The sequence below is a fragment of the Lepidochelys kempii genome, chromosome 1 (assembly GCF_965140265.1).
Source record: "Lepidochelys kempii isolate rLepKem1 chromosome 1, rLepKem1.hap2, whole genome shotgun sequence".
NCBI classification, from domain to species: Eukaryota; Metazoa; Chordata; order Testudines; family Cheloniidae; genus Lepidochelys; species Lepidochelys kempii.
Window position 1 is genome coordinate 22021646 of NC_133256.1, and position 26174 is coordinate 22047819.

At 50.5% G+C, this 26174-nt stretch overlaps 1 protein-coding gene across 4 annotated transcripts in view; it reads left to right on the forward strand.

The window, feature by feature from the left end:
• The first annotated feature begins 753 nt into the window (after nucleotides 1-753).
• Nucleotides 754-26174, forward strand: part of TMEM135 (transmembrane protein 135) — a 383037-nt gene continuing 357616 nt past the window's right edge. The window contains exons 1-2 of one of the 4 annotated variants that reach the window (XM_073336694.1): nucleotides 17044-18966; nucleotides 25053-25156. In XM_073336694.1, the coding sequence (XP_073192795.1) occupies nucleotides 18957-18966; nucleotides 25053-25156 (114 nt within the window). In that variant the 5' untranslated portion in view covers nucleotides 17044-18956. Of the gene's footprint in view, nucleotides 1034-17043; nucleotides 18967-25052; nucleotides 25157-26174 lie in introns of those variants that run through there. The other 3 variants (XM_073336705.1, XM_073336701.1, XM_073336686.1) reach the window with 3 other exon arrangements.

Here is a 26174-nt window from a genome sequence, read left to right on the forward strand (position 1 = left end):
CTTTCCACCCCCCCTCCCCGCCATGCACGGAGCTCCCCATCCAGCCCTTTCCACCCCCCCCCGCCCCGCCATGCACGGAGCTCCCCATCCAGCCCTTTCCACCACCCCCCCTCCCCGCCATGCACGGAGCTCCCCATCCAGCCCTTTCCACCCCCCTCCCCGCCATGCACGGAGCTCCCCATCCAGCCCTTTCCACCACCCCCCCTCCCCGCCATGCACGGAGCTCCCCATCCAGCCCTTTCCTCCCCCCCTCCCCGCCATGCACGGAGCTCCCCATCCAGCCCTTTCCACCCCCCCTCCCCGCCATGCACGGAGCTCCCCATCCAGCCCTTTCCACCCCGCCCCCCGCCATGCACGGAGCTCCCCATCCAGCCCTTTCCACCCCCCCTCCCCACCATGCACGGAGCTCCCCATCCAGCCCTTTCCACCCCCCCTCCCCACCATGCACGGAGCTCCCCATCCAGCCCTTTCCTCCCCCCCTCCCCGCCATGCACGGAGCTCCCCATCCAGCCCTTTCCACCCCGCCCCCCGCCATGCACGGAGCTCCCCATCCAGCCCGCATTCAGCGATCAGGCCCCTCTGCACCCCACGGGGCATGCACACCGCCCCCCCCATGCAGAGTTCGCTCTCCGGTCCCGCTGGCTCCTCCTCCCGCCGGGTCGGTCGGGGTGGCCGCCGGCCTCGGGGAACACAAGCGCTGAAGCCCCCGTCCGCTCATCCCGCCAGCTCCCTGCGCGCGGGACGCGCTGATTGGCTGCACGGCTCACGCGAGCCGCGCTGGGGGCGGGTTTGGCCGCGAGTAACCCCGGCCGCGCGAGCTGCCCGCGCGACCTTTCTCCTGCGTTAGTGGTGCCGCGGCGCCCCTCCCCGGCGGTCGCAGGAGCGCGGCAAGATGGCGGCGCTGAGCAAGTCCATCCCCCACAACTGCTACGAGATCGGGCACACCTGGCACCCGCACTGCGGCCGGGCCTTCGTGCACATCACCCACGGGGCGCTGGCTGAGTCCCTGCGCATCTACGGCACCCTCTACCTGGTGAGCCCGGACCCGGGCGAGGGGGGAGGGGTATGGGGGCGGGGAGAGGGACGTGGCCGCGGGGCGGGGGGAGGATGGACATGGGGGGAGGATGGGCAGGGGCTGCGGGGGAGGATCCCGGGCTTGTGTGTGGCAGGGAGGATGGGCAGGGGTTGTGGGAGGAGGGTGGGCAGGTTGGGGGGACAGGGCAGGGGTTGGGGGGATGACACTGAGTAGGGCGGAGAGGATCAGGACGGGGGGGGGGGGATGCAGAAGGAGACAAAGCACCCTGTGTTTGGTGAGCCCCGAATGGGACAGGGGACATGGCGGGAGGGCCAATGGGACAGGAGGAGGAAGAGGTCACCAGGTGAGTTCTGTTGGAGGAGAAGGGAGGACGAAAGCCCTTGACCTTCGGGACAGTGAGGGGAACAAGGATGCACTGGGGATGACAGCGTCCTTTATCTGGTGAGAGGATCAGGAGGAGATCCTACAGGGAGCAGATAGAGAACCATGTGGTACAAGGGTGTCATCCCTGTCTTGTGAGGGGATACGCACCTGGGTGAGGCAGGGGTGTTGGGGATGGGGGGACTTTGGAGAAATTTGGCACCATTCCCAGTGCCTGAGGTACTCCTTCCCCAAAGAGGAAACTATGTGTGTAGGGGTCTTTTTAGGTAGGGAGGCATTTGGGGTGAATTCTGATGCAAGATTAGGGTATGTTACTCCTTATTTTGGAATGCATCTGGGATGAGCATCCTGCCTCTCTTTCTCCTCACTGTACATTTTTGGGGCATTTGGGATGTGTCCTCCCTGCTTAACTGTAGATATTCTCTCCCACCTTTCCTCCACTTTGGGAAGTATCTGCTGTTCCTTTCTAAGTACATTTTTTTTCTCAGGCAGTTTTGTGCTTGCCTCTTGCTTACCTCTCCTTTGCTTCCATCAAAAGTTTGTATTCCTCATTTTAAATATACTTATCCTACCTTTAACTATCCTACCTTTAACTATGTAATTTACAGACCTCTGTATCCTGGGGAACATGTGCAGAAAATACTCTCTCTCTCTCTCTCTCTCTCTCTCTCTCTCTTTTAGAGAGAGAGTTATGCAAGACGTATCTTCACTTTCCCAACAGTAGCTTCTGAGGCCAGATGAGATGTTTTCCTAATTTGACTAGGTGAATAGTGATATTTCATTTGGGAGGAGAGAGATTGAAATTTACAAGATTTTATGCTGTTTCAAGTGGTGACAGGTTAAAAGAGAAAATTTAGGGTGTTGATCATTCTATCAATAGCAGCTGTGCAGCTCCCATTGGAATCAGTGGAAACTGTATTTGTAAAATTAAGAGGACAGTCAGGCTGACAATATCTTAAGCATGGATTGTCAAAGGAGCCTAAGTAGATTAAGCACCCATTTAATGGACATTGGGCATCTAACCCACTTAGGTTCCTTTGAAAATACCAGTTTAAAGATTGGATTAAAACACTCCACGCAGTCCTTCCTTACAAGAGAGGGAAACTTGAAGATATTAAAGTGAATCCAAAATGAGTAAGACTTATGGCACGTCTGAACCCTGAATTGTAACAGCACTCTCAGTCACTGAATGGTTTCACTAAATGAAAATCATGACAGGCTTGCTTCTGAGTTAAAATTTGTTGTTCCATACAGAGAAATCCACACACCAGTCTTTGCACAACCTTGTTATTTTTGTTTACCATTCTTAACTTTACCCATGTGAGTGATCTCATTAGCTTCAGTGGGAGTTACCACTTGTGAGTAAAGCAAAGTGCAAGTGTAAGGTGTTTGCAGAACCTGGATCTTTGTTTGAACAACTCACAGCAATGAGTAAAAAAAATCCAAATTGTGTGAAGAAAAATCAAATTCTGCATTTTATGTATTCTAACTGTAAGTTCCCCCTTATTGTTCTATGTGCTTTGCGGCTACTGTTTCATCTTCTTAATTTTATCAGTGGGTGGTCAAGTGCTGTTTCCAGTACTACTTTAGGCCCTGTCCTCTTCACAGCAGTAGAAATGTACGTGTCTGGCCTTGTTCTCTGCCAAGCATGTAATTGTCTCTGTTTGTCTGCTTCTCTGGTGCCACAAGTTAATAAGTTAGGTAAGTAGAGATAACTAACATTTCATCTTCCAAAAGTTTGTGTGGGAGTAAATTAGAGTGAACAGACAAGGAGAGAGTGACTGGCCGGAGGCTAGTGGTACGGAAATGAACACATTTTGGGACAGTTGTGTGCCACAGTCCCAATTTGTAACATCTACAGCTTACATTTCTGAAATGTTTGCCCACCTCTCTGTCAATTATGGAGACTGACTGAGCCAATTAAATGTAGCCAGCATTTGTTGAAAATTATTTGTAAGTGAAATGTTGGCCAAAAACAGTCTCTTTGTATTCTTAAGCACTCCTGATATTTTTTACACAACTATGTAATGTGCTTACATGTGCTTCAGGTAAAAATTAAGCCTGCAAGCTTAGTGTTCCAGCTGTCTTTAGCTTTGCTTCAGTTAATTTTGGAAAACCTTTGCCATTGACGTAAGGTAAATGGACAGCATCCTTTAAGGAGTATATTTGACAGTCATATAGCTGATTGTAGGTATATTAAGTAAAGCTGTCAGTATTCATGTAACTATCTTGTTATGATAAGCCTTGTTTCTATCTGTTCTTTGTATTACTGTAGTGCCTAGGAGCACTAATTGTGGAGCAGCACCCTGTTGCATGAAGCATTAAAAGAGGCTGGATAAACATTAAGTATTAAAAGTAACTGCCCCTAAACTTGCAATTGTCAAAATAAATAGTACTTTTCATTCTAGTGTCCTTACTTTGTTGTCTGTTCACTTGGTAATTCTCAGTGGGTCTTCCTGACACACATATTTAGAAGCTCAAGTAGAGACAAATAGCTTCTGAGGTGCTTAGCTAATCCATGCTATGACTCCTCTGGCCTGCCATGGCTCCCTGCATTATTTACCCAGTTTACATCCAGAATACAAAGTGTCTGCTCTGTATTGGTAGGAAGGGTTTTTAAATGTTCAGTAACTCATCATTGAGGGACCTCATTTCTGTAGTTATGGTGTTGATTTTGGATCTGAATAGTTGTATTCCTCTTGTCCCCCTCATTCTCTGTGCCATCTTCCCCAACACTTCTCCCTGTTCTCAATCCTGTGGATCTGGCCACTCTGCAAAGATGTTTGAAAATAGATTGCTTTTATGCTGCACGTCCAGACCTCTATCATACATAAAGAGATCAATTTACATCTACAGTGTGCTTTTGCTCAGCTCTGAGCACCCATTAAATTCATATGACTGTCTTTGAAAATGCCACCAAACATGGGCTCCCATGCAGCTTGTGCATAGAAAAATGCCAACTTATAAAATGTCTGGCGTGCCCAACTACCACTTGAAGCTCTAGATCAATGATCACCAACTGGTCGATCATGACCTCTGGCGGCACAGCAGAGCTTCTAAGACAGGCTCCTTGCCTACTCTGGCCCCATGCTGCTTCTGGAAGGGGGCAGGGGTCTCCCTCTGCATGCTGCTCCTGCCTGCAAGCACTGCCCCTGCAGATACCATTGCCTGGGAACGGGTAGCTATGCCCAATGGGAGCTGCGGGGGTAGTGCTTGCAGAGAGGGGCAGCACGCGGAGCCACGTGCTGCCGCCCCTCCCCCCAGGGGCCCCAGGGGCTTGTTGGCCTCTTCTGGGTGCGGTGTGGGGCCAAGATAGGCAGGGAGCCTGCTTTAGTGGCAGCCATGCTGATCCAGCAACCAGGAGCTGCTGGAGATAAGTGCTGTCCAGCGGGAGGCCGCACCCCAACCACCAGCCTTGCGCCCCCCTCTGGGAGTCTGAACCCTCTCCTGCACTCCCAGCCCTGCCCCAGGCTCAGCCCAGAGCCCCCTCCCACACTGCAAGCCCCTCGGCTCCAGCCCAGAGCTCGCACCTCCTCCTGAACCCCAACTCCCTACCCCAGCCTGGTGAAAGTGAGTGAGAGCGAGCGATGGGGGGGGGCGGGCGGGGGATAGTGTGAGTGGAGCAGGGTTTTGGGGAAGGGATAGGGCCTCGAGGAAGGGGGGGTGGGGTTAGATGCTGGGTTGCCCTTAAATTTAAAAAGTGATCTTGGGCATAAAAAGGTTGGAGACCACTGTCCTAGATGGTAGCCCGAATACCCAAATGGCTATTTGCATCTGCCCAAGCTTTTGAAAATGTTAGCAAATGTATGTAGACAGGACTCCTCATCTGTTTCACTTCCAATTCTGCAACATTCAAAGACAGGAAGTGAAAAAAGTGCTTTAATAGCATTTTTTAAAAACCAGGTGACTAAGTCTTCCTCTCCACCTATTTCTGAGACTTTTCTATCAATTTGAAGGCACTTACCTCATTGCCTCACTACACTACAGGTGCCCCATAAGAAGATTGCTGAAGTATCTTTAATGATTTTGAACTAGAGGGAAAGGAGTAAAATCAGGTAAAACAGCAATATTTGGAGAATCTACATCTTATAGCAATGATTTTTTGAAAATTCCAGCATCTGGAGTGCAGCTGAGCCTGAGCATTCAGACTTGGGTGACTGTCCTAAAACATGTTTTCAAAGACCAAGCATCTACCCACATTCTGCTTTGACAGTTTCCCCTTTTGTTGGGTATCTAAAGCTGGCTGCTCAAACCATCTGCAGAGTACCCAAAGGAAGCCATTTGCCAATACACATGCTAGTCATGAGTGTGAATTTGATGTCTTTAATGCAGTGGTTCCCAAACTTGTTCCGCCGCTTGTGCAGGGAAAGCTCCTGCCGGGCCGGGGTGGTTTGTTTACCTGCCGAGCTCGCAGGTTCAGCCGATCGCGGCTTCCACTAACTGCGGTTTGCTGCTCCAGGCCAATGGGAGCTGCTGGAAGCGGTGGCTAGTACGTCCCTTGGCTCGCGGTGCTTCCAGCAGCTCCCATTGGCTTGGAGCAGCGAACCGCGGCCACGGGGAGCCACGATTGGCTGAACCTGCAGACACGGCAGGTAAACAAACCTGCCCGGCCCAGCAGGGGTTTTCCCTGCACAAGCGGCAGAACAAGCTTGGGAACCACTGCTCTAATGCATCACAATTTTCAGTGAAGTCAATAGGAATTCTGAATCAGCTCCTTTCAAGCTCAGACCTTGGTAGCCAGAGTGTGACTACACCTACAAACCAAGAGAAGCTCTACATTCACTGGTATTTTTTACATACTTCCACTCAGTTTGAGTGAGGCAGAATTTTTCTCTTCAATTATACCTACAATTCCAAAGCCACATAAATAATAATTTTAGTGATGTGGTTTAAAATTTTTAGCTAAGAAAAAAAAGTTAAATATGAAAAGTTACGTTTTTTTCAATGCAAGGCCAGTTGCAAAACCAGAATATCACCGTTTACCCTTTTAAAGGAAACCTATAAAACTCGGGGCTTGTTTACATTCTGTATTTTTGGACCAACTACATCAGAACAAAAAAAATCTGTAGCGTAGACAAGCCCTAATCAGAAATATAAAATTAATAATCATGCTCTTGGATCAGATTCCACATAACTGCAAGCTAAATATCTCATGGAACCTTTTTTTGAAGAGTTGTGAAAAATGCTGGTATACTGAGTAACAGTCTAAATCCTTTCTCTTTGTCACTGCAATGGATCCAAATATCCAAAACTGTGAACTACTGCGTGCTGAATAGCGGCTCTGTTTGCTTACACTTCAGTGCACTACATGTATTTCACTTACTACTTTGTAAACTGTTTCTAGGTAACTTGAACATGAAAGGTGATATGTAAAACTAAATTGTCTCCTTTTTCCACCACACAGTTTTCATTAAATCCTTGACCTGCCAAGTTTAGTGGAACTATAGAGTTTCACCCCTCCCCCCCACCAGATATATTCTTTCATTTAATGAAACCAGGATCTATCTTTATTCTAAATAAGGGAATTTTCATTTGCCTCACGTTTTTATAGCAGAAGCATGTTATACATCAGAAAGTGCAGTAGATTGAATTTGTGAATAAGTAAATTGAATTATGTGAATTTGTCATTTATAATTTGAATATTAAGTTTACTCAGTTGTGTTTCCTTTTCTGTGGAAAGAAGTAGCCGTTTTTAAAACTTAGTTCAGTATTTGTCGTAAACTGTTGTTTTCTAAGTGGATTGTATATACTGTCTTGTTTTCAGCTGAGCTTAAGAAAAGGGTGGGTGGATGTAAGAGAATATAATAGTGTGTCTCTTGGTCAATAGTGGTCTGCGGAATCAGGTTTTTTGAGTCCTCTATTCAGCCTGCCACTGTGACTTTGAGTAAATCATTTTACCTTTGTGTGCCTCAGTTTCCCCATTTATAAAATGGGTATAATAATCCACATGACACCAAACTTGTGGAGTTAGTGGCATGAGGCATGATAATTAATACTTGTAAAATACTTTGAGATACTAAAAAACATTCTGTAAAAGTGAAAATTAGTATTTAGAAAAGTCTAGGGATTTTTTTTTTTTTTGCAGCAGATGTAATCATACCAAATCTCTGATCTCCAAAGAGTGTCAAGTATAAATGAGGCAGCAATCTTAGAGCAGTAACAGCTACAGCAACTGACTTTCTGTTGACAGATTGGCTAGCCAGAGACAACTCAAAGGAGGTACCAAACTGTCCCCAAAATAGTGAGCATTTTTTAGATGCTCCATTTTGCCACTAACTTGGGCAGCCAAGGAATCTCAGCAGACAAACACTGTTGGCTGCTGGTGACCTCATTGACTGCTGGATCTGTGATCCTTTCCCAATTTCCAAATAATAATCCTGAGTGGGCACATTTTGATTTTTCTTGTGGCCAGTGACTACCTCAAAAGCCAGGGATAGCTATGAAAGTGCAGCCCAAAAAGACTGCTTTCAGGAGGCTAGATACCTATCCATTACTAAAAGAAAAGGAGTACTTGTGGCACCTTAGAGACTAACCAATTTATTTGAGCATGAGCTTTCGTGAGCTACAGCTCACTGCATCCGATGAAGTGAGCTGTAGCTCACGAAAGCTCATGCTCAAATAAATTGGTTAGTCTCTAAGGTGCCACAAGTACTCCTTTTCTTTTTGCGAATACAGACTAACACGGCTGTTACTCTGAAACCTATCCATTACTGCTAATGCTATTAAAAGCATGCCCAAGCTTATTGAAACATCACAGACCTGTCTGTGCTGGTCCTGCTGTTCCTACTCAGTTAAAGTGTTTGAAATGGTGCTAGCCATATGTACAAGTTTTGCCAGTACTATGTAGACATGTTATCTTTTAAAAATGTAATTCTAATTTAGCTGTTCCTATAAAGCATCTGAACTGTAACATTTAAGAGTATTTAGTATCTCCTTGTGAGGTATTGCTGATGGTGAGGAGCGTGTCTGTTGAATACAGCACCCTTTGAATACTGGAAACAGAACATGTAACATAATGGAAGAGGTAACAGTAGATGGCTTACAGATGGTGTCTTTGACTCCAGTACTCTGTAATACCTGTATTACCAGAGTCATTGTAAGGCTTTATTCTTTAATACTTGTCATGCACTTTGCTATCTTCAGATGGAGGGTGTTATAGGAAAAAGTGCAAAATAATTAGCTGACAGTAGTGCTAAAAAGACTGAAATAAGTTTTATAATAACGTTTTTCTTTAAAGGTGCTCCATGACTAAAACATCCTGAGTGCCCAAGAAAATATGACCAAATAACATAGCTTACAAAAGTCCAGTGTAAATAAGGCCCATTAATTAAAAATGGAAAGAAAAGAGAACAGAATTTGAAAGTGTCTTTTTGTATTTTGAGCCATTAATGGTTGGCCTACTTCCTAAGAATGCAAACAGACCGAGGGGGAAAAAATTATTTTTTTAAGACTCCTTCATTTAAAAAAATTAAAGCTGCAAAGGAAGACCTTAGGTAGCTGAAATATGAGGTTTGAAACATGTAGGCCTGTGGAGTTATGGGTTCAAATGATAGGAAGGTCTGTTTTAACCTTTCAGTTTTTTAATGTGGATAAAATGAACTTTTGTCCACTTACTATATGTGGGTCTCCTGAATGACAAAAATTAAATAAAAAATCCTGATTGCTCTATGTGAACATCTGAAATTTTTGTGGTACATTTCTTCTAAAGCAGCAGTGTTAGCTAGTGTCATGATTAAATTTTCATTTACATAATTGATTACGGTAGACAGAATTTAATCTTGCAATTTAATTTGGCTAAAGTATTCTTCACTTCCTCTTCTAAACTTTTGGTAAACTCCTTCTGTGTTTCATCCCAGAGGTGGCTGAATTACTGCGGTGGTAGAAATAATTGTTCTGCATGGTGTGTGTAGATAAATATACATTGTGACAAAGTTCCTGCTCTACCTTGGTGAGTCTTGCGCTTATTGGCGGATTTGCTCACCTTGGAGCTTCACGGCAGCCCTTAGCTTGGCCGTTTTTCTGAATTCACAGTCCAGGTAGACTCCTCCTGTGTCTGACCAGGAGTTGGGAGGATTTGGGGGGGAACCCGGGCCCACCCTCTACTCGGGGTTCCAGCCCAGGGCCTTGTGGAATGCAGCTGTCTAGAGTGTATCCAGGATCAGCTGTGTGACAGCTACAACTCCCTGGGCTACTTCCCTGTGGCCTCCTCCCAACACCTTCTTTATCCTCACCATAGGACCTTTCTCCCGGTGTCTGATAATGCTTGTACACCTCAGTCCTCCAACAGTCCCCGTTCTCACTCTCAGCTCCTCACACGCACGCCATAAACTGAAGTGAGATCCGTTTTAAAACCCAGGTGCCCTGATTAGCCTGCCTTAATTGATTCTAGCAACTTCGTGATTGGCTGCAGGTGTTCTAATCAGCCTGTCTTAATTGTTTCCAGAAGGTTCCTGATTGTTCTGGAACCTTCCCTGTTACCTTACCCAGGGAAAAGGGACCTCCTTCGCTTGCTGCTACTCTATTCGCTTTCTATGCTTTCCTAAAGCCCCCTGGCCTGGATTTTTCTTACTTTTTGACCCTGCTTAGTTCCCCCCCCCGACCGGGCCAGGCGCTTTTTCTTTGTTTTGTTTTGTTTTTTTTTTGCTGCCGTTCGAGTGCTGGTTGGCTGCCAGCTTGCTGCCAGCCCCCCCCCCCCCCCCCCCACGCTTGCTCTCGAACACTACTATTTGCTCCAGCTGAAACCCCCGGAGGAGGGGGGGAGGACTGCCGACCCGCTACCCGGAGGAGGGGAGTGGAAGCCCCCAGACCCAGCCGTTTTGCTGTTGTTTCTAAACCCATACCGAGCTAGGAAGATTCTTCTTATCTCTGCAACATTCTTGGCCTGCTGAAAGCCTCATTACAAAGCCGGAAGAGAAGATAGCTGACAGAAAAAAATCACCCGGGAGGGGAGGGGGCCGTAAGACTGAGTAATTTTGAATTGTACTCTCGTGTGGGGGGAGTTTGACTGTGTTTTAACTGCGTTTGTGGGGGCACAGGGGGTGTGGCACGGAGCTGCCCCCCGATCCATCAGTGCCCCCCCCCCAACACTATTATGACCGTCACGGCCCCCCCCGCCGTCCGTCCCTGCTGGCAACTTGCCATCTGCCTTTGGATCCAGCTGTTTGCTTTGAATTTTGCCGTTCGGAGCGGACACAACAGCCGACCAAACGAGACTCTTTGGACAAACGTGCATGGGTCCACGTGTCGTTCCCCCACCCCCGCGGACTGTTTACCCCACAGTTTGCCCCTGTTACTGGACCCCAACTCCTGGTTTCCTCCCCCATCCAGTCCGACCCATTTGGCATCCCCCCCGCCTGCAGCCCAGCAGGGAGGAGTGGTTAATCTGCTTCCCCCTCCCCCATCCTCCTTCTGGTGTCTCCCCGTCTCTCCCTGCTCACAATGGGGAATGAGAGGGGTGAAGCCCCTCTAACAACCTCAGTTGCCCCTCCCCCACCTACCCCCCAGCCCTCCCCCCCAGCCCTCCCCCCAACCACTGCTGTCAAAACATCTGCCACCGCCCCCGCTGGGGCATCGGCAGCAGGAGGCACCCGGGCGATTACTGCCGCTGCAACGTCCACGGCCCCCCCAAGATTCTAGGGAATGCCTCCCAGTTGGCGGGAAAGGCCAGGATGTGAAGAAAGGAAAAGGCCCCGCTAAAACCACCAGGCCCTCCATGGCAGGGGCTGCCCACACCGCTGTGGCCTCGTCATCGACCATGGCATCCCTCCCCGCTGTTTCCTCCACCAGCTCTGCGAGAGTCCCTCCCCCGGCCCCCAGGACCTATGCCCGGGCGGTGCCACCGCCCCCCACCCAGCCTGCCGCCTCGTCATCTCGCCCACCCACCGCCTCCGCTCCCATCAATAGCGGCCTGGGCCCCTTTCCCACCATGACCAGGAAGCATGGCATCCGTTGCCTCCTGGTCCCCATCTTGCCCCACGTGGAGACATACGTGCAGGCATTGGCGAGGGTGGTAGGACCCACGGCTATCGTGGCGGCCTCCAAAATGTACGGGAAGGTCGTCTTTTTCTTAGCATCGGAGGCTGCCGCCCAGGAGGCGGTGGAGAAGGGTCTGGCGGTGGGGGGGTGTTTGTCCCCCTGGAGCCGCTAGAGGACCTGGGCGTTCACCTAGTGCTCACCTCCGTCCCTCCCTTTCTATCCAATGCTGCCCTGTTACCCGCTCTCTCCACCCTGGGGAAACTTGTTTCTGTCATTAGCCCTCTCCCGTTGGGCTGCAAGGACCCCACCCTTCGTCATGTCCTCTCGTTCCGCCGGCAAGTGCAGCTTCTACCGCCGCTGGCGGCGCGTGACGGAGAGGCGCTCGAGGGGTCCTTCCTAGTCCCCTACCAGGAAGCCCGCTATCGGGTCTTTTATTCCACGGGAGAAGCCTGGTGCTACCTCTGCCGTTCAGCGGGGAATGTCCGAAGAGACTGCCCTTTGACCCAGCAGGGAGGGGCACCCGAGAGCCCCGAGACCCGGCAGGACGTCAGCTCCGTCGTTGCTGACGCCCCTGGCCGCCCGGCACCTGAAACCACCTCTCCTCCTGCTCGATCCACCACTGCTTCCGTCCGGGCCCAAGAGACACCTCCCCTACAACGCCCAGACGAGCAAGGGAGTCCCACCCTTGCTATCAACAATCCACCAGAGCCTATGGAGGAGGGTGCAGCAAAGCTATTACCGGGTATAGCAGAGGGCCCGCTCCAAGGAGAACCCCCCGCCCCCCATGCTGCCTCACCATTACCCCTCCGAACCCCTGAACCATCACCTCTGCCCCCTGACACGACCCCTGCTAACCAATCCCCAGACGACGCTATGGAGGGCTGGACCCTAGTCCAGGGGAAGCAAGGCAAGCGAAAGGCTCGAGCTCCGCTGCACCCATCCGATGCGGAGACCCCCCGGAAGACCAGGAAGGGAGGCACTGATACTGAGCCTTCCGCTATGCCCACGACTCAGATCCATCTACCGGTGTCGGGAGGGGAAGACAGAATAGCATTGGAAGGTAGACTCTCCCCTCCACGGGAGACCCTCCCCTCCGAGACCCCTGAGGAAGCCCATTCCACCCGGATACCACCCGAACCTCCTGCGAACCCCGAAGCGACCGTCGAGGTGGGCCCCAGAGGAGAGGCCCCCGGGGTAGCAGAAGACGACCTCTCCTCCAAGTATGAGGAGATTGAGGCCCTAGGTTTGACCCCGGTCACCCAGGGAGAGGATGATCTACTGCCGGCTGGCCTCGATCTGGGCAACCTCACCCCAGTCCCCCTTTCCCCATGTTCCCTCCCCCTAACTGCCTTCCCGGGCGGGCACCCTACAGAAGGTGGTCCACCACCAGATGCCATGGCCGCCAAATCCACCACAGAGCCTGTGCCTAGCATCACTGGGAGCCCCCTCCCTCACCCCTCAACCCTCGCATCTGCTCAGGAGGCACCACTTTTCAGCTGCTTGCCTCCCGAAGCCCAGAGCCTCGCCTCTGCCCCCGCCCCCACCCCTGTCCCTGCCCAATCCACCTCCTCCTGTAATGCTATTGCCACCCCTGGGGTTATTTCTTCCCGTTTTTTGCGGATTCCCCCCAGGGAGCAGCCTTTGCATTCTCCTGCCATGACCCATTAGGAGCTGCAATTTTCCCTCCGCCATCCCCTTCTACCCCAAGGTGTGAGAAGGACCTAATAACTTTAGCCTATCAGACGCCCCGTCGGTGGTCCGCACCCTGCCTGCCCGCCTTAGTGGACCACGAGGCTGCATCAAGAACCCCACCAGGGAACAACCCGGAAATCACAACCCCACCCCCCCCATGAGCTGCGAAATGCATTGCGGAAGTTTTTAGAAAACATCTGTGGCGCCCGCAACAGGGTACAGCTGGCTCTCCAGCTATGGGGGGACTTTGATCAAATCCTCCTGGCCACAAGGGCTCTTATAAAGGAGGGTAGAGGGCAAGGAAAGCACGGTGCTGCGGCCTACGGGCGGGCCTGCGGCTTCCGTAATGATCTACTCACTTATGGGATGGGTCACGGATTGCTGTGCGACCCGCCGAGGGCCGCGAACACCCCCGCCAATAAGGAACCCCACCCCCCAGCCCTCCGCATGACGCCTCTCATTATCGCAACTTTGAACACCGGGGGCTGTAGGATGGCTCTCTGCAGATCCCAGGTGCTCTCTTACCTTACTCTGTAGTTTTCCTGCAGGAGACCCATATGGATCCAACCGCCGAGGACAGCTGGTGGCTGGAGTGGGGGGACGGGGTCTACTTTAGCCACTTCACAATGTGGCAAGCTGGAGTGGCAACCCTGTTCTCCCCCAACCTACGGCCCAAGGTGCTAGGGGTCACTGAGGCCGTGCCAGGCCACCTGCTGCATCTCCCGAGTCCGTATGGAGGGGCTCGTGGTCAACTTTGTTAATATCTATGCCCCGACAACGAGCCCGAAACGGCCACAATTCTATCAGCGGGTGTCCGACTTCCTCAGCACCCTAGATTCTCACGAGTGCCTAGTCCTGGGAGGGGACTTTAATACCACCCTCGAGGAACGAGACCGCTCAGGGGCTGAGCTGAGCCTGGCCGCTGCGAACATTCTCCGAGAAATGGTCGAATATCACTCCCTAGTAGATGTCTGGCGTGACCAGCACCCAGATGACACTTCCACGTTCACCTTTGTCCGGGTGGAGGCCCATCGGTCACACCACTCTCGTTTGGACCAATAAACTCTCGTTTATTTATCCCGTTTCCATCTTTCACAGGCCCACTCCTCCAACATTTGGCCGGCCCCATTTTCCGACCATCATTTAGGCACCATACCAGCCTCCCTCTGTGCAGAGAGGCCAGGGCCAGCGTATTGGCACTTTAACAACAGCCTGTTGGAGGATGAGGGCTTTGTGACGTCCTTCTGGGAGTTTTGGCTGGCCTGGTGAGAGCAGCGGCGTGCCTTTCCCTCGGCGCGGCGATGGTGGGATCTAGGGAAGGTGCGCACCAAGCTCTTCTGCCGTGACTACACCCGGGGCACGAGCCGACGGAGGAATGCAGCGATAGAGCAGTTGGAACGGGAGGTCTTGGAGATGGAGAGGCGTCTGGCCGCCAGCCCCGAGGACCCGTTCCTCTGCGGAGCGTGCCGGGAGAAGTGGGAGGAGCTCCGGGCCCTCGAGGACCATCGGGCCCGAGGTGCCTTTGTTCGATCCCGCATCCGCCTCCTTCAGGAGGTGGATCGCGGCTCCCGTTTCTTCTATGCCCTGCAGAAAATGAGGGGGGCCAAGAAACACGTCACCTGCCTTCTAGCAGAAGATGGCGCCTCCCTCATGGATCCGGTGGAGATGTGTGGGAGGGCCCGTGACTTCTACACAAGCCTTTTCTCCCTGGATCCGACCTATCCTGGCGCTTGCAGGGTGCTCTGGGAGGAACTCCCCACGGTCAGCATGGGCGACCGAGACCGGCTAGAGCTGCCTCTCACCCTGGCCGAGTTCTCGGAAGCCCTCCATCGCATGCCCACCAATAAATCTCCGGGCATAGACGGGCTGACCGTGGAGTTCTACCACGCGTTCTGGGACATCCTTGGCCCAGACCTAGCCACTGTCTGGGCTGAGTCTTTGCAAGGCGGGGTCCTCCCTCTTTCGTGCAGGCGAGCAGTGCTCGCCTTGTTGTCGAAGAAGGGGGACCTCCGCGATTTACGAAACTGGCGTCCCGTCTCATTCCTTAGCACGGACTACAAAATCGTAGCGAAAGCAATCTTACTGCGGCTAGGGTCCGTGATGGTGGACGTGATCCACCCAGACCAGACCTATACTGTCCCGGGTCGCAGCATTTTTGACAACCTATTTCTAGTCCGAGACCTTTTGGAACTTGGGCATAGAGACGGTCTGTCGTTCGCCCTCCTGTCTCTCGATCAGGAGAAGGCGTTCGATAGAGTAGACCATGAGTACCTCCTGAGCACTCTGCAGGCGTTTGGATTTGGACCTCAGTTTGTGAGTTTTCTCCGGGTGCTGTACGCCTCCGCAGAGTGTTTGGTTAGGCTCAACTGGACCCTGACCGAGCCGGTCAGCTTCGGGCGAGGAGTGCGGCGGGGTGCCCCGTCTCGGGCCCGCTGTACGCTCTGGCGATCGAGCCTTTCCTCTATCTCCTCCGCAGGAGGTTGACAGGGTTGGTGCTGCGGGAGCTGGAGCTGCGGCTGGTCCTGTTGGCGTACGCCGATGACGTGCTCCTCGTGGTCCAGGACCCAGGCGACTTGGTGCGGGTGGAGGCTTGCCAGGCCATCTACTCGGCAGCCTCCTCCTCCTGAGTCAACTGGGTCAAGAGCTCTGGCTTGGCGGTGGAGGACTGGCGGCAGGTGAGCTCCCTCCCATCCGTGCTTCAGACCATCCAGTGGAGTGTGGGTCCACTGCTCTACGTAGGTGTTTACCTTTCTGCCATGCACCCTTCCCCGCCGGAGAACTGGGAAAATTTAGAGGGCGGGGTGATAGAGCGGCTCCGGAAATGGATGAGGCTACTCCGATGTCTCTCCCTCCGAGGGAGAGCACTGGTGCTTAACCAACTAGTCCTGTCCATGCTCTGGTACCGACTCAACACCCTGGTGCTTAATCAACTAGTTCTGTCCATGCTCTGGTACCGACTCAACACCCTGGTTCCGGCCCCGGGTTTCCTGACTAACCTCCGGACAACGATTCTAGAGTTCTTTTGGTCAGGAATGCACTGGGCCCCTGTTGGGGTTCTTCATCTAGCCCTGAAGGAAGGACGGCAGGGCCTGAAGTGTCTGCACACTCAGGTCCGTGTCTTCCGCCTCCAGGCCCTACAGAGGCTCCTTTATAGTGCAGGTAGTTCGACGTGGAGCATATTGGCGCACACCTTCCTGCGCCGCTTCCAAGGGCCCCAATACGATCGGCAGCTCTTTTATCTCTGTCTGAGAGGTTTTCTGCGAGATCTCTGTGGGCTGCCGGTCTTCTACCAGGACCTCCTCCGGACCTGGAAATTGTTCTCAACGACCAGGTCCGTGGCGGCCACCGTGGGAGCAGATCTCCTCACGGAGCCCCTGCTACACAACCCCAGCTCCGTGTGCAGGTGGCGGAGTCCCGCTCGGTGCGCCAGAGTTTGGTCTTGGCGGAAGTGACGAGAGTCGGAGACCTCCTGGACTACGACCGGGGAGACTGGCTGGATCCCCTGACGCTCGCCCGGCGTATGGGGCTCTCCAGACCTCGTACCCCCCGGCGCGTACTTCAGGAGGTGAAGGCCGCCTTGACGCCCGCTGCTCGGGCTTATCTTAATCGAGCCCTGCGCCAGAGCGCACCCCGCCCACCCTCTACCCCAGGCCCGCTGGACCTTTCAATTGGGCCCCTACCCTGTAGATCCCAACAAACCCCTCACCCTTTCACTGTAAGCCGGCTGCATGAACTGCAGCCAGTCAGCTTCCAAATCGCGCCACGGAAATATTTATACACACTCATGCTTCACACCCTTCACGCCCACACCCTGGTGTCCCGCCCTGATACAAAGTGGTGGGACCTCCTGCCACCTTTGGAGGGTGAGCAACCTCAGTGGGCCAGCCTGTATTCCACCTTGGTCCTGAGGCCCGTCGGGGACATTAGTTGGCGGCTCCTTCACGGAGCTGTGAGCACGGGCGTGTTTTTGACACGGTTCACCCCCATCCCGGATACCTGCCCTTTTTGCAACGTGAGGGAAACCCTGGCGCATGTATATTTAGAGTGTGCCAGATTGCAGCCCCTTTTCCGGCTCCTCACGAATATTTTATTACGCTTTTGGCTACACTTCTCCCCTCACCTTTTTATTTACACACTCCCCATCTGTGGCCCCATAAAATCGTGAGATCTCCTGGTTAATCTCCTCCTGGCCCTAGCTAAAACAGCCATTTATAAAATCAGAGATGGGAGGTTGGCTAATGAAGCGTCCTGCGATTGTAGGACCGTTTCCCGATCCTCAATACATTCACGTATCCGGGCAGAGTTCCTCTGGGCGGCATCCACCGACTCCCTTGACACCTTCGAGGAGCGGTGGGCGCTGTCTGAGGTTCTCTGCTCGGTGACCCCGTCTGGTTCCCTCTGCCTGACCCTTTGATTGAGGGGAAGAGCGAGAGACCCCAACCCCAGCCGTTGCCGCTGTGGATACCATCATCATTGTCACCTAGGAGGGGTCCTATAACATGTGGGTGTAATTCCCCCCCACCCCAAACCGCCCACCCCGCAGCCGTGCCCATCTTGTCGGGCACTCTCAGGAGAGGAATAATCGGTGACACTGAGGGTGGCACTAGGTAATTCGAGGGGGTGGAAGACCATGAGTGTCGAGGAAGCCCCCCCGCTCTAGGCCACCAGGTAACTCAGGAGGGTGGAAGACCACGAGTGTCGAGGAAGCCTCCCCGCTCTGGCCCCAGGCTAGCCTGAACACTTCTCCCTCCTGAAGGCTGCTGTGTTATACCTTCTGTTTGCTTTTGTTTTGTTGCATAGTTTTGCTTTATCTTCTTTGGTGATTCTTTGTAAATGTTACACAAATAAAATTCTTTTCTGCTTCAAAAAAAAAAAATTACTCTCCTGTAGCCATCTAGCCCGACCCTGTCACAACATTTAGAAAGCACTTTGCAAAATGTCTGAATAAAAGGTATAATTACAAAATAGCATTGCGTTAGAAGAGAGGGAGAAAGTACCAATGATAGATAATTTATTATATGTATTATTGAGCACCTCAGAGCCCCAGTCATAACTAGGATGCCATTGTGCTAGACACTATACAAACACAGAACAAAACGACAGATTGTGCCCCAGTGAGCTTACAATCTAAGTGTAAGACAAGAGCAGACATACTGGCAGGGGAATGCAAGGAAACAATTTTGGTTTTTGTGATAGGCTGTGGTCTCCACACACCAGTAGTCTAATTGTTGTCAAGTTTTTAATGACCAAAACTCTTCAACAGGCAGAAATTTTCCTGTTGCTTTTAGTGAATGTCAGCAAGATGGTGCTTCTGAACCAGTGCAGACACGTAGACAGGACCAAACCATGTCTAGCGTTACTACAAGTGTAGACAAGAACAAATGATCTTTACCATGATTTCATAAACTGTCTTTGAGGTTTGGGCAACTTTGTATAATTTTCAGTGCTAGCTCAGGTACACCGATTGCTGAGCTATGATGTTCGCAACAAAACTTTCTGGTGTAGACAGGGCTCTAATGGGCAAAGCTGAAACATTTTGGAGAATGATCCCATTAAGGACTAAGGCAGGGAGGAAAAAAGAGTTCATGGGGAAGGAGATGTGGTATCTGGAGGTAGTTTGGGGCCAGAGGAAGAGGAAGGTTACAAACGGATATTAACTTCTTTATAACTTTTCCTTCTGTTCCATTTGACAATACAGTAGAATCTAGACTTTTTTGAACACCAATATTATCAGTGATCATTTATATGAACTGTTTTTTCCTGATTGAGGGGGAAAACAATCATATAATGAAGTTGATATATATGAAGAAGTACAGTAGAACCTCAAAGATACAAACATCAGAGTTACTGACTGACTGGTCAACCGGACACCATGTGGAACCGTAAGTAAGCAATCCAACAGCAGCATAGATGACCTGCTTCCGCCCCCCTCCTCCCCCAAGTGGCAAATACTGTACTGTGCCTGTATTGCATCTTAAAGGTAGGCACATCTGGGCTGTCTGTTTCCCACCCCCACCCCTTAATTGCCACATGGGGGCAGTCACAGGTAGGAGGTGAAGATGCTGAGTTTCACAGGCACAACTGTGGGCCCCCGGGCAGGCAGAGCAGGAGCAGCTTTGGGGTCTGCAGCTTTCCTGTAAGCCACGAGCGCGGTTTCCCGCCCTCTCTGGAAAAGAAACTTACCAAGTTCCTGCAGGAACCTGGCCTGGAGTGTTGCTGCTGGAGCTGGAGCCCAAGCTCCTGCCTGGATGTTGCGCTCAGGAGGAGCAGCTCAGTTTTAAAGGGCCATAGCCTGCACTGCATACCCACTGACACCGTGGTGCCCCAGGGTGCATCACTCATCACCCTTGGAGCCAGGGGGCTAGAACCAGCTGTCTGTGCACATCCCACTTGCTGGGCAGCCACTTACAGGTAGAGTAGAAGACACTGAAGTTCACAGGCACAGTTGTGAGCCCTCGCTCTGAGCAGTCAACCCTGAGGAGCATCCCATAATGTCTTGTTCAGAGTTATGAACGTTTCAGAGTTACGAACAACCTCCATTTCTGAGGTGTCTGTAACAATGAGGTTCTATTGTAGTTGCCATCTGTTCGCATTCTGATGCCTTCAATGCACTGGAAATCACTTTGCAGTGTTTGTAGGACAGTAAGAAAGTGATGTGGTGCATAATAGAGCAATTTACGCACTGTACCTACTGTAATTTTGGGCAAATACATGAAGATCATGACAGATAACGTGTCATGTATGTTTTATATAAATGATCAATGGGGAGCAAGATCACCCTTCCTCTGTACTGAAGTGATGAGATTCTGGAATTGGTGCATATGAAATCACAGCAGTTTACTTCCTGGGCATTCCAAACATCACCACGAGTAGCCTCAGCAGACACTTTTGCTCAGGACCACTAGTGGGAAATAGGTCCCATCATGCTCCACCACATATGGTGGTGGGACATCCTGCAGGTAGACCTTTTTGCCATGGCCAGAAACAAGAAATGCTTCCAGTTCTCGAGAGGTGGGCTGAGTTGCCATTCCTTGGGAGATGTCTTTCTCCTTCATTAAACATTGGGTCTGCTGTATGCATTTTCCTCCAGTTCTTCTAATATACAAGGTGCTGATCAAGGTAAAGAAAGATAAGGCCAGGGTTATTCTGGTGGGCCTAATGTAGCCAAGACAGGCATGGTTTCTTTTCCTCATCTAGTTGGCTGTTTGTCAACTGATCATCCTTCAGATGTTCTTCATCTTCTCTCTAAGGATGCCTGTCAAATTCTTCACTCCAACCTGGAAGTTCTTCGCCTCTAAGCATGGCTAATCAATGGCTTGTGGGATTAGACTCAGTCTGGTCTGAGGAGGTAACCAGAGTATTGTTGCACAGTAGGAAGCAGTTTACTCATAATACTTACCTACAGAAGTGGATGAGATTCAGCTACTGATGTGACATATAAGACACCTTCCACCAGCGTCGTCTTCACTGTCATATATACTAGACTACATCCTGGAATTGAAAAAAGACAGAGTTGTTTCCGAGTAGCAGCAGTGTTAGTCTGTATCCGCAAAAAGAAAAGGAGTACTTGTGGCACCTTAGAGACTAACAAATTTATTTGAGCATAAGCTTTCGTGAGCTACAGCTCACGTCATCGGATGCATGCAATGGAAAATACAGTGGGGAGATTTTATATACACAGAGAACATGAAACAATGAGTGTTACCATACACACTGTAATGAGAGTGATCAGGTAAGGTGAGCTATTACCAGCAGGAGAGCCGGGGGGAACCTTTTGTAGTGATAATCAAGGTGGGCCATTTCCAACAGTTAGAGCCAGAAGAGTACCCGGAAGTTACTTACTACAGGACAGGCCCAACAAAGAAAGTAACAGAACGCCACTAGCCATCACCTTCAACCCCCAACTAAAACCTCTCCAACGCATCATCAAGGATCTACAACCTGTCCTGAAGGACGACCCATCACTCTCACAGATCTTGGGAGACAGGCCAGTCCTTGCTTACAGACAGCCCCCCAACCTGAAGCAAATAGTCACCAGCAATCACACAACAAAACCACTAACCCAGGAACCTATCTTGGCAACAAAGCCTGTTGCCAACTCTGTCCACATATCTATTCGGAGACACCATCATAGGGCCTAATCACATCAGCCACACTATCAGAGGCTCGTTCACCTGCACATCTGCCAATGTGATATGTGCCATCATGAGTCAGCAATGCCCCTCTGCCATGTACATTGGCCAAACTGGACAGTCTTTCCGTAAAAGAATAAATGGACACAAATCAGACGTCAAGAATTATAACATTCAAAAACCAGTCGGAGAACACTTCAATCTCTCTGGTCACTCGATTACAGACCTAAAAGTGGCAATTCTTCAACAAAAAACCTTCAAAAACAGACTCCAATGAGAGACTGCTGAATTGGAATTAATTTGCAAACTGGACACAATTAACTTAGGCTTGAATAAAGACTGGGAGTGGATGTGTCATTACACAAAGTAAAACTATTTCCCCATGTTTATCCCCCTTCCCTGCCCCCCCCCCCCCCTTCCTTAGACGTTCTTGTCAACTGCTGGAAATGGCCCACCTTGATTATCATTACAAAAGGTTTTCCACACCCTCCGCCTCTCTCCCCCCCCCCGCTCTCCTGCTGGTAATAGCTCACTTTACCTGATCACTCTTTTTACAGTGTGTATGGTAACACCCATTGTTTCATGTTCTCTGTGTATATAAAATCTCCCCACTGTATTTTCCACTGCATGCGTCCGATGAAGTGAGCTGTAGCTCACGAAAGCTTATGCTCAAATAAATTTGTTAGTCTCTCAGGTGCCACAAGTCCTCCTTTTCTTTTTAGGGTTGTTTCTGAGTTCCATTAGTGCAGTTTTGGCAGCTGTTACAACATTTCATTCCCAGGTGGAGGGTTTTTGGGTATTTGATCATCCAGTGATGAGGTTTCTCAAGGGTTGGGTGTGACGTTCCCCTGGTGTTATCTGGACTGGTGATCTGCTAGGTCACTCCAATCCTCGACTCTGGGAGCCAGCCTTACCCTGCTCTGCTGTGAGGACCCCCACTCCTGGCCTGTTCGTGCACAGCCTCTGGCATGTAAGCTGTTCCCAGCTACATGAGTGAGCACTTTTGGCCAGCCGCTGTTTGGATTGTGCATCTGAATGACACTAGTCAGTACCTCCAGTCCCATACACAACCCTGTAAACTCTGTCTTGCAGTGTCCAGTAATGCCCGCTGGATGCTGCAAGCTTATATGAGTTTGTCTCTTTAACAAAGAAATTGATATGTACCAGGCTTGTTATCCCAAGGGGAGTCTGACACGCTTCAAACCAAATGCACTGCTTCAGGTAGAATAAACAAATTTATTAACTACAAAAGATAGATTTTAAGTGATTATAAGTCAAAGCACAAGAAGTCAGATTTGGTTAAATGAAATAAAAGGAAAACACATTCTAAGCTGATCTTAACACTTTCAATGCCCTTACAAACTTGGATGCTTCTCACCACAGGCTGGCTGGATGCCCTTCAGCCAGGCTCTCCCCTTTGATCAGTGTTTCCGTTGCTTGGTGGTGGTGTCTCTAGATGGAGGTGTAAGAGAGAAAAGCATGGCAAACATCTTATTATATATTTTTTCTCTTGGCTTCAGCCCCCCTCCGCCCTTCAGATGAGCATTACCTCATTGTAGTCCCAAACTGACCAAGGGAAGGGGGGGTGACTCCTTCGAGAGTCTTAACAGATTCTTTGATGCTGCCTAGGCCAATGTCCTTTGTTCTTGTGAGACTGGGCTGGGTTTGTCCCCTGATGCCCTGTTGAGATGTGAATTGCTTCTCTTTTCCTGGAGAGTTTTGCCTGGGCTTGTTTTAAGCCATGAGGACACATTTTCAGCCTCATAACTATATACATGAAATTACAACCTATAACGTTACTATAAATTACTATAACAACAATGTTCAGTGAATTGTGAGCCTTTTGAAGACACTCAACATGAGAAACTTTGCATTGGGTATCACACAATCCTATTATACGGATGAACATGGTGGTGCAGGGTGTTCCCCCGAGATACAGAGTGTCACAGTGGGGAATCATTTTGCACAAGTAAACATCCTACCCTGATTTGGGAACCTCAGTTTGGTGCTTAGATGCCTTACAAGAGCCGCTGTTGAACCTGTGGCAACCTGCTCCCTCCTTGCCATTTTCAACAATAAGTCCTTCTGGTAGCCATTACTTCTGCTTGAAGAGTTGGGGAGATTAGGGCTCTGATCGCATATCCCCCTTTCACAGTATTTTTCAGTGACAAGGTCATATTATGACTATATCCCAAGGTCACATTATGACTACATCCCAAATTCTTACTAAAGGTGTCTTCTGATTTTCACATTAACCTGCTTATTCAGCTTCCACTTTTCTTCCCTAAACAGCACCTGAAATAGGAAGATTTGATATTGCACACACTCAGTGTCAGAAGGGCTTAAGCCTTTTACTTGGGCAGGACTAAGCCATTTAGAAAATTTCCCAAATTGTTTTATGTCTATTCTGGACAGATCTAAGGGATCTCCAGTTCCCAAGCAAAGACTTTCTAGATGGATAACTGACTCCATTATCTGTCAGTCTCATGATCTTCAACCTCCTTCCAGAGTAGTAATTCTTTCTTTAATTTGATAATCATTCCTAAAAATGTACCCATTGCTGAAATGTGTAGAGCCACAACTTGGACCTCCATACATACCTTTTCTGAACAGTATGCAGTAACTCATGACTCGGCTTTTGATGCTATGTTAGGCTCTACTGTGCTGTCTTCAATTTTGGACTGTACGCCGAAGCCCTCCCCTCCTTAGAGGGTACTGCTTGGTAGTCACCTAAAGTGGAGCACCCATAGGGACGCTAGTTGAAGAAGAAGAGATTACTCGCCCTGTGAAGTAGCTGTGGTTCTTTGAGATGTGACCCCCCCCCCCCGGCCATGGTTGCTCCACCACCTGTTCTCCTTCCCCTCAGTTTTGGAGTTCTCTGCTATCGAGCTTTGTGGTAGAGAAGGAGATGAGGGAGGTGCGTCTGCACAGTTTTATATAGCCATGGTGCAGAGCCCAAGGCTGGATAGTGTGCATGTGTGGGCCGAACAGGCACTGCTACCCAAGATCTCTGATCAAAGGTGCATGGGGTGTATACTCACCGGAAGTGTAGCACCCATAGGGAAGGAACTGAAGTGGAGCATTCATAGGGGGGACATATCTTGAAGAACCGCCATTACCGCTATCACAGGGTGAGTAACCTCTTCTTCTAGTTCCCTTGTGTGAACACTAGACCATTTTGACTCAAATTTTATATTTAAAGAATGTGTGTGTATATATTACTTTCTGGCTCGCTCATTTTTTAAGCAGTATTATGGTAATTTGGCAACTAGCTTACAGTCTCTGACACTGAGTTCTGAAACTGCCACAAATACTACTTTTTAACTGTGCCCACTATGTGTAGAAGATCTTTGCTGGGTCACTGTTTTTCTGAAAAATGTTTTAAAAAAAAAACTACCTTGAACTCAAGCTCTTAGCTGTTTATAAGTGCTATAATTTCCACCTGAAGATAATTTTACAGTAATATAAAATATTTTATTCTGTATTTTAGTTTTACTATCAGGTGATCATATTGTAATTTGCTAGTTTTCAAAAATTAACAAATAATTTATCATATTCCCAAATTTACAATCTACTTAAGCCTCGCCTACGCTAGAAAATTGTACTGTTTTTAACTGTATGGAATATAATTAAAGTGATACAATCTTCCTGGTGTGAACACAGTTATACTGGTATAAAGGTACTTTATACCAGTATAGCTATTCATGTAAGGAAAGGGGAATAACTTTACTGGTAAATCACCAGTGTCTCAGTATAACTGTTATGCTGGGAGAATTTTGCACCACTGCGTGCATGCAGAATTCATGTACCCTACAGATTTCTTTGCTTTCCTGCAGAAAAATGCTTTCCTGAAGCAAAGGGAAGCGGCAAGAGCGGTCATGTGCCCCTCCCCAGCAGCGTGGGCCTGTTGTTCTGGGGGCCTGGAGCAGCTGGCAGAGAGGTAAATCACAGTGTGTGTGAGGGGAGAGGGGCTGGATGTGCACTGGCTGGTGACTCCTACCCTGCATCAGACTCAGCTGCTATCCCGAGCTGGGCTGGGAACAGGGAAGGATGGGACTTCCTCTTCCCCTGCAAGGAGCAGCTGTGGGTCGGTCAGATCTACCCCCAGAAGTCTCCCCTGGCTGCAGAAAGTGCTACACCTGTGTGGGCCCGCATTGCTTCTCAGCTGTGTGGGGAGGGGTCACTGTATGAGGAGCTGCTCCTTCATCCACTCAACCCCCCCCATACAGACACCCCCTGCCGAGCCCCCCAGACCGCCTTCCTGCTGAGCCTTGCTCCCCCCGCACCCAGACCTCCCCTGCATCCAGACCTCCACCCCTCCACCTGGACTGCCCTCTCTGAGCCCCCTGCACTCAAACCCCCACTCCCGTGAGCCCCATCCCCCTCCACATGGACAACACCGACAAGCTCCCAACAGCCAGACTCCCACCCTACTGAGCTCCTAGCACTGGCACTCAGACCCCCGCCCCACTCTCCCAGCACCCAGACCCCCTTCTGAGTCCCCCTTCCAGACCCTCCCCCGCTGAGCTGCAGCCACCTTTGCCTGGCCCCCTCCCCCACTGCAGAGTTCCATTTCCCCTGCACGCGAATCCCCAACTGAGCCACCCGAACCCAGATTGCCCCACACAGAACTCTGTCACCCCACGCCTGGATCGCCTGCACAGCAGACCCCTCCACACTTGGATCCTCCCGGGCTGAACCTGCCTGCCTTCACCTGTATCGGGCGCAAAGTCTGGATGTGTGTGCGAGACTCTGTCCCTCTCGCTTACTGTCTTGGTGCGTGCCTGGCACGGAGGGTTGGGGCCCCAGGGTGTTTCTGGGGCAGGCCTGGCCCTTGTGCTGTGTCAGGGATGGGTGCAGCCTCACTGCTAAGTCCATATCCTGGGGTGGGGGGGGGCTGCAGGGGGATCTCCCACCTCTGTGTAGCCAATGGCCTGTGTTCCCTACTGCCATGCTGG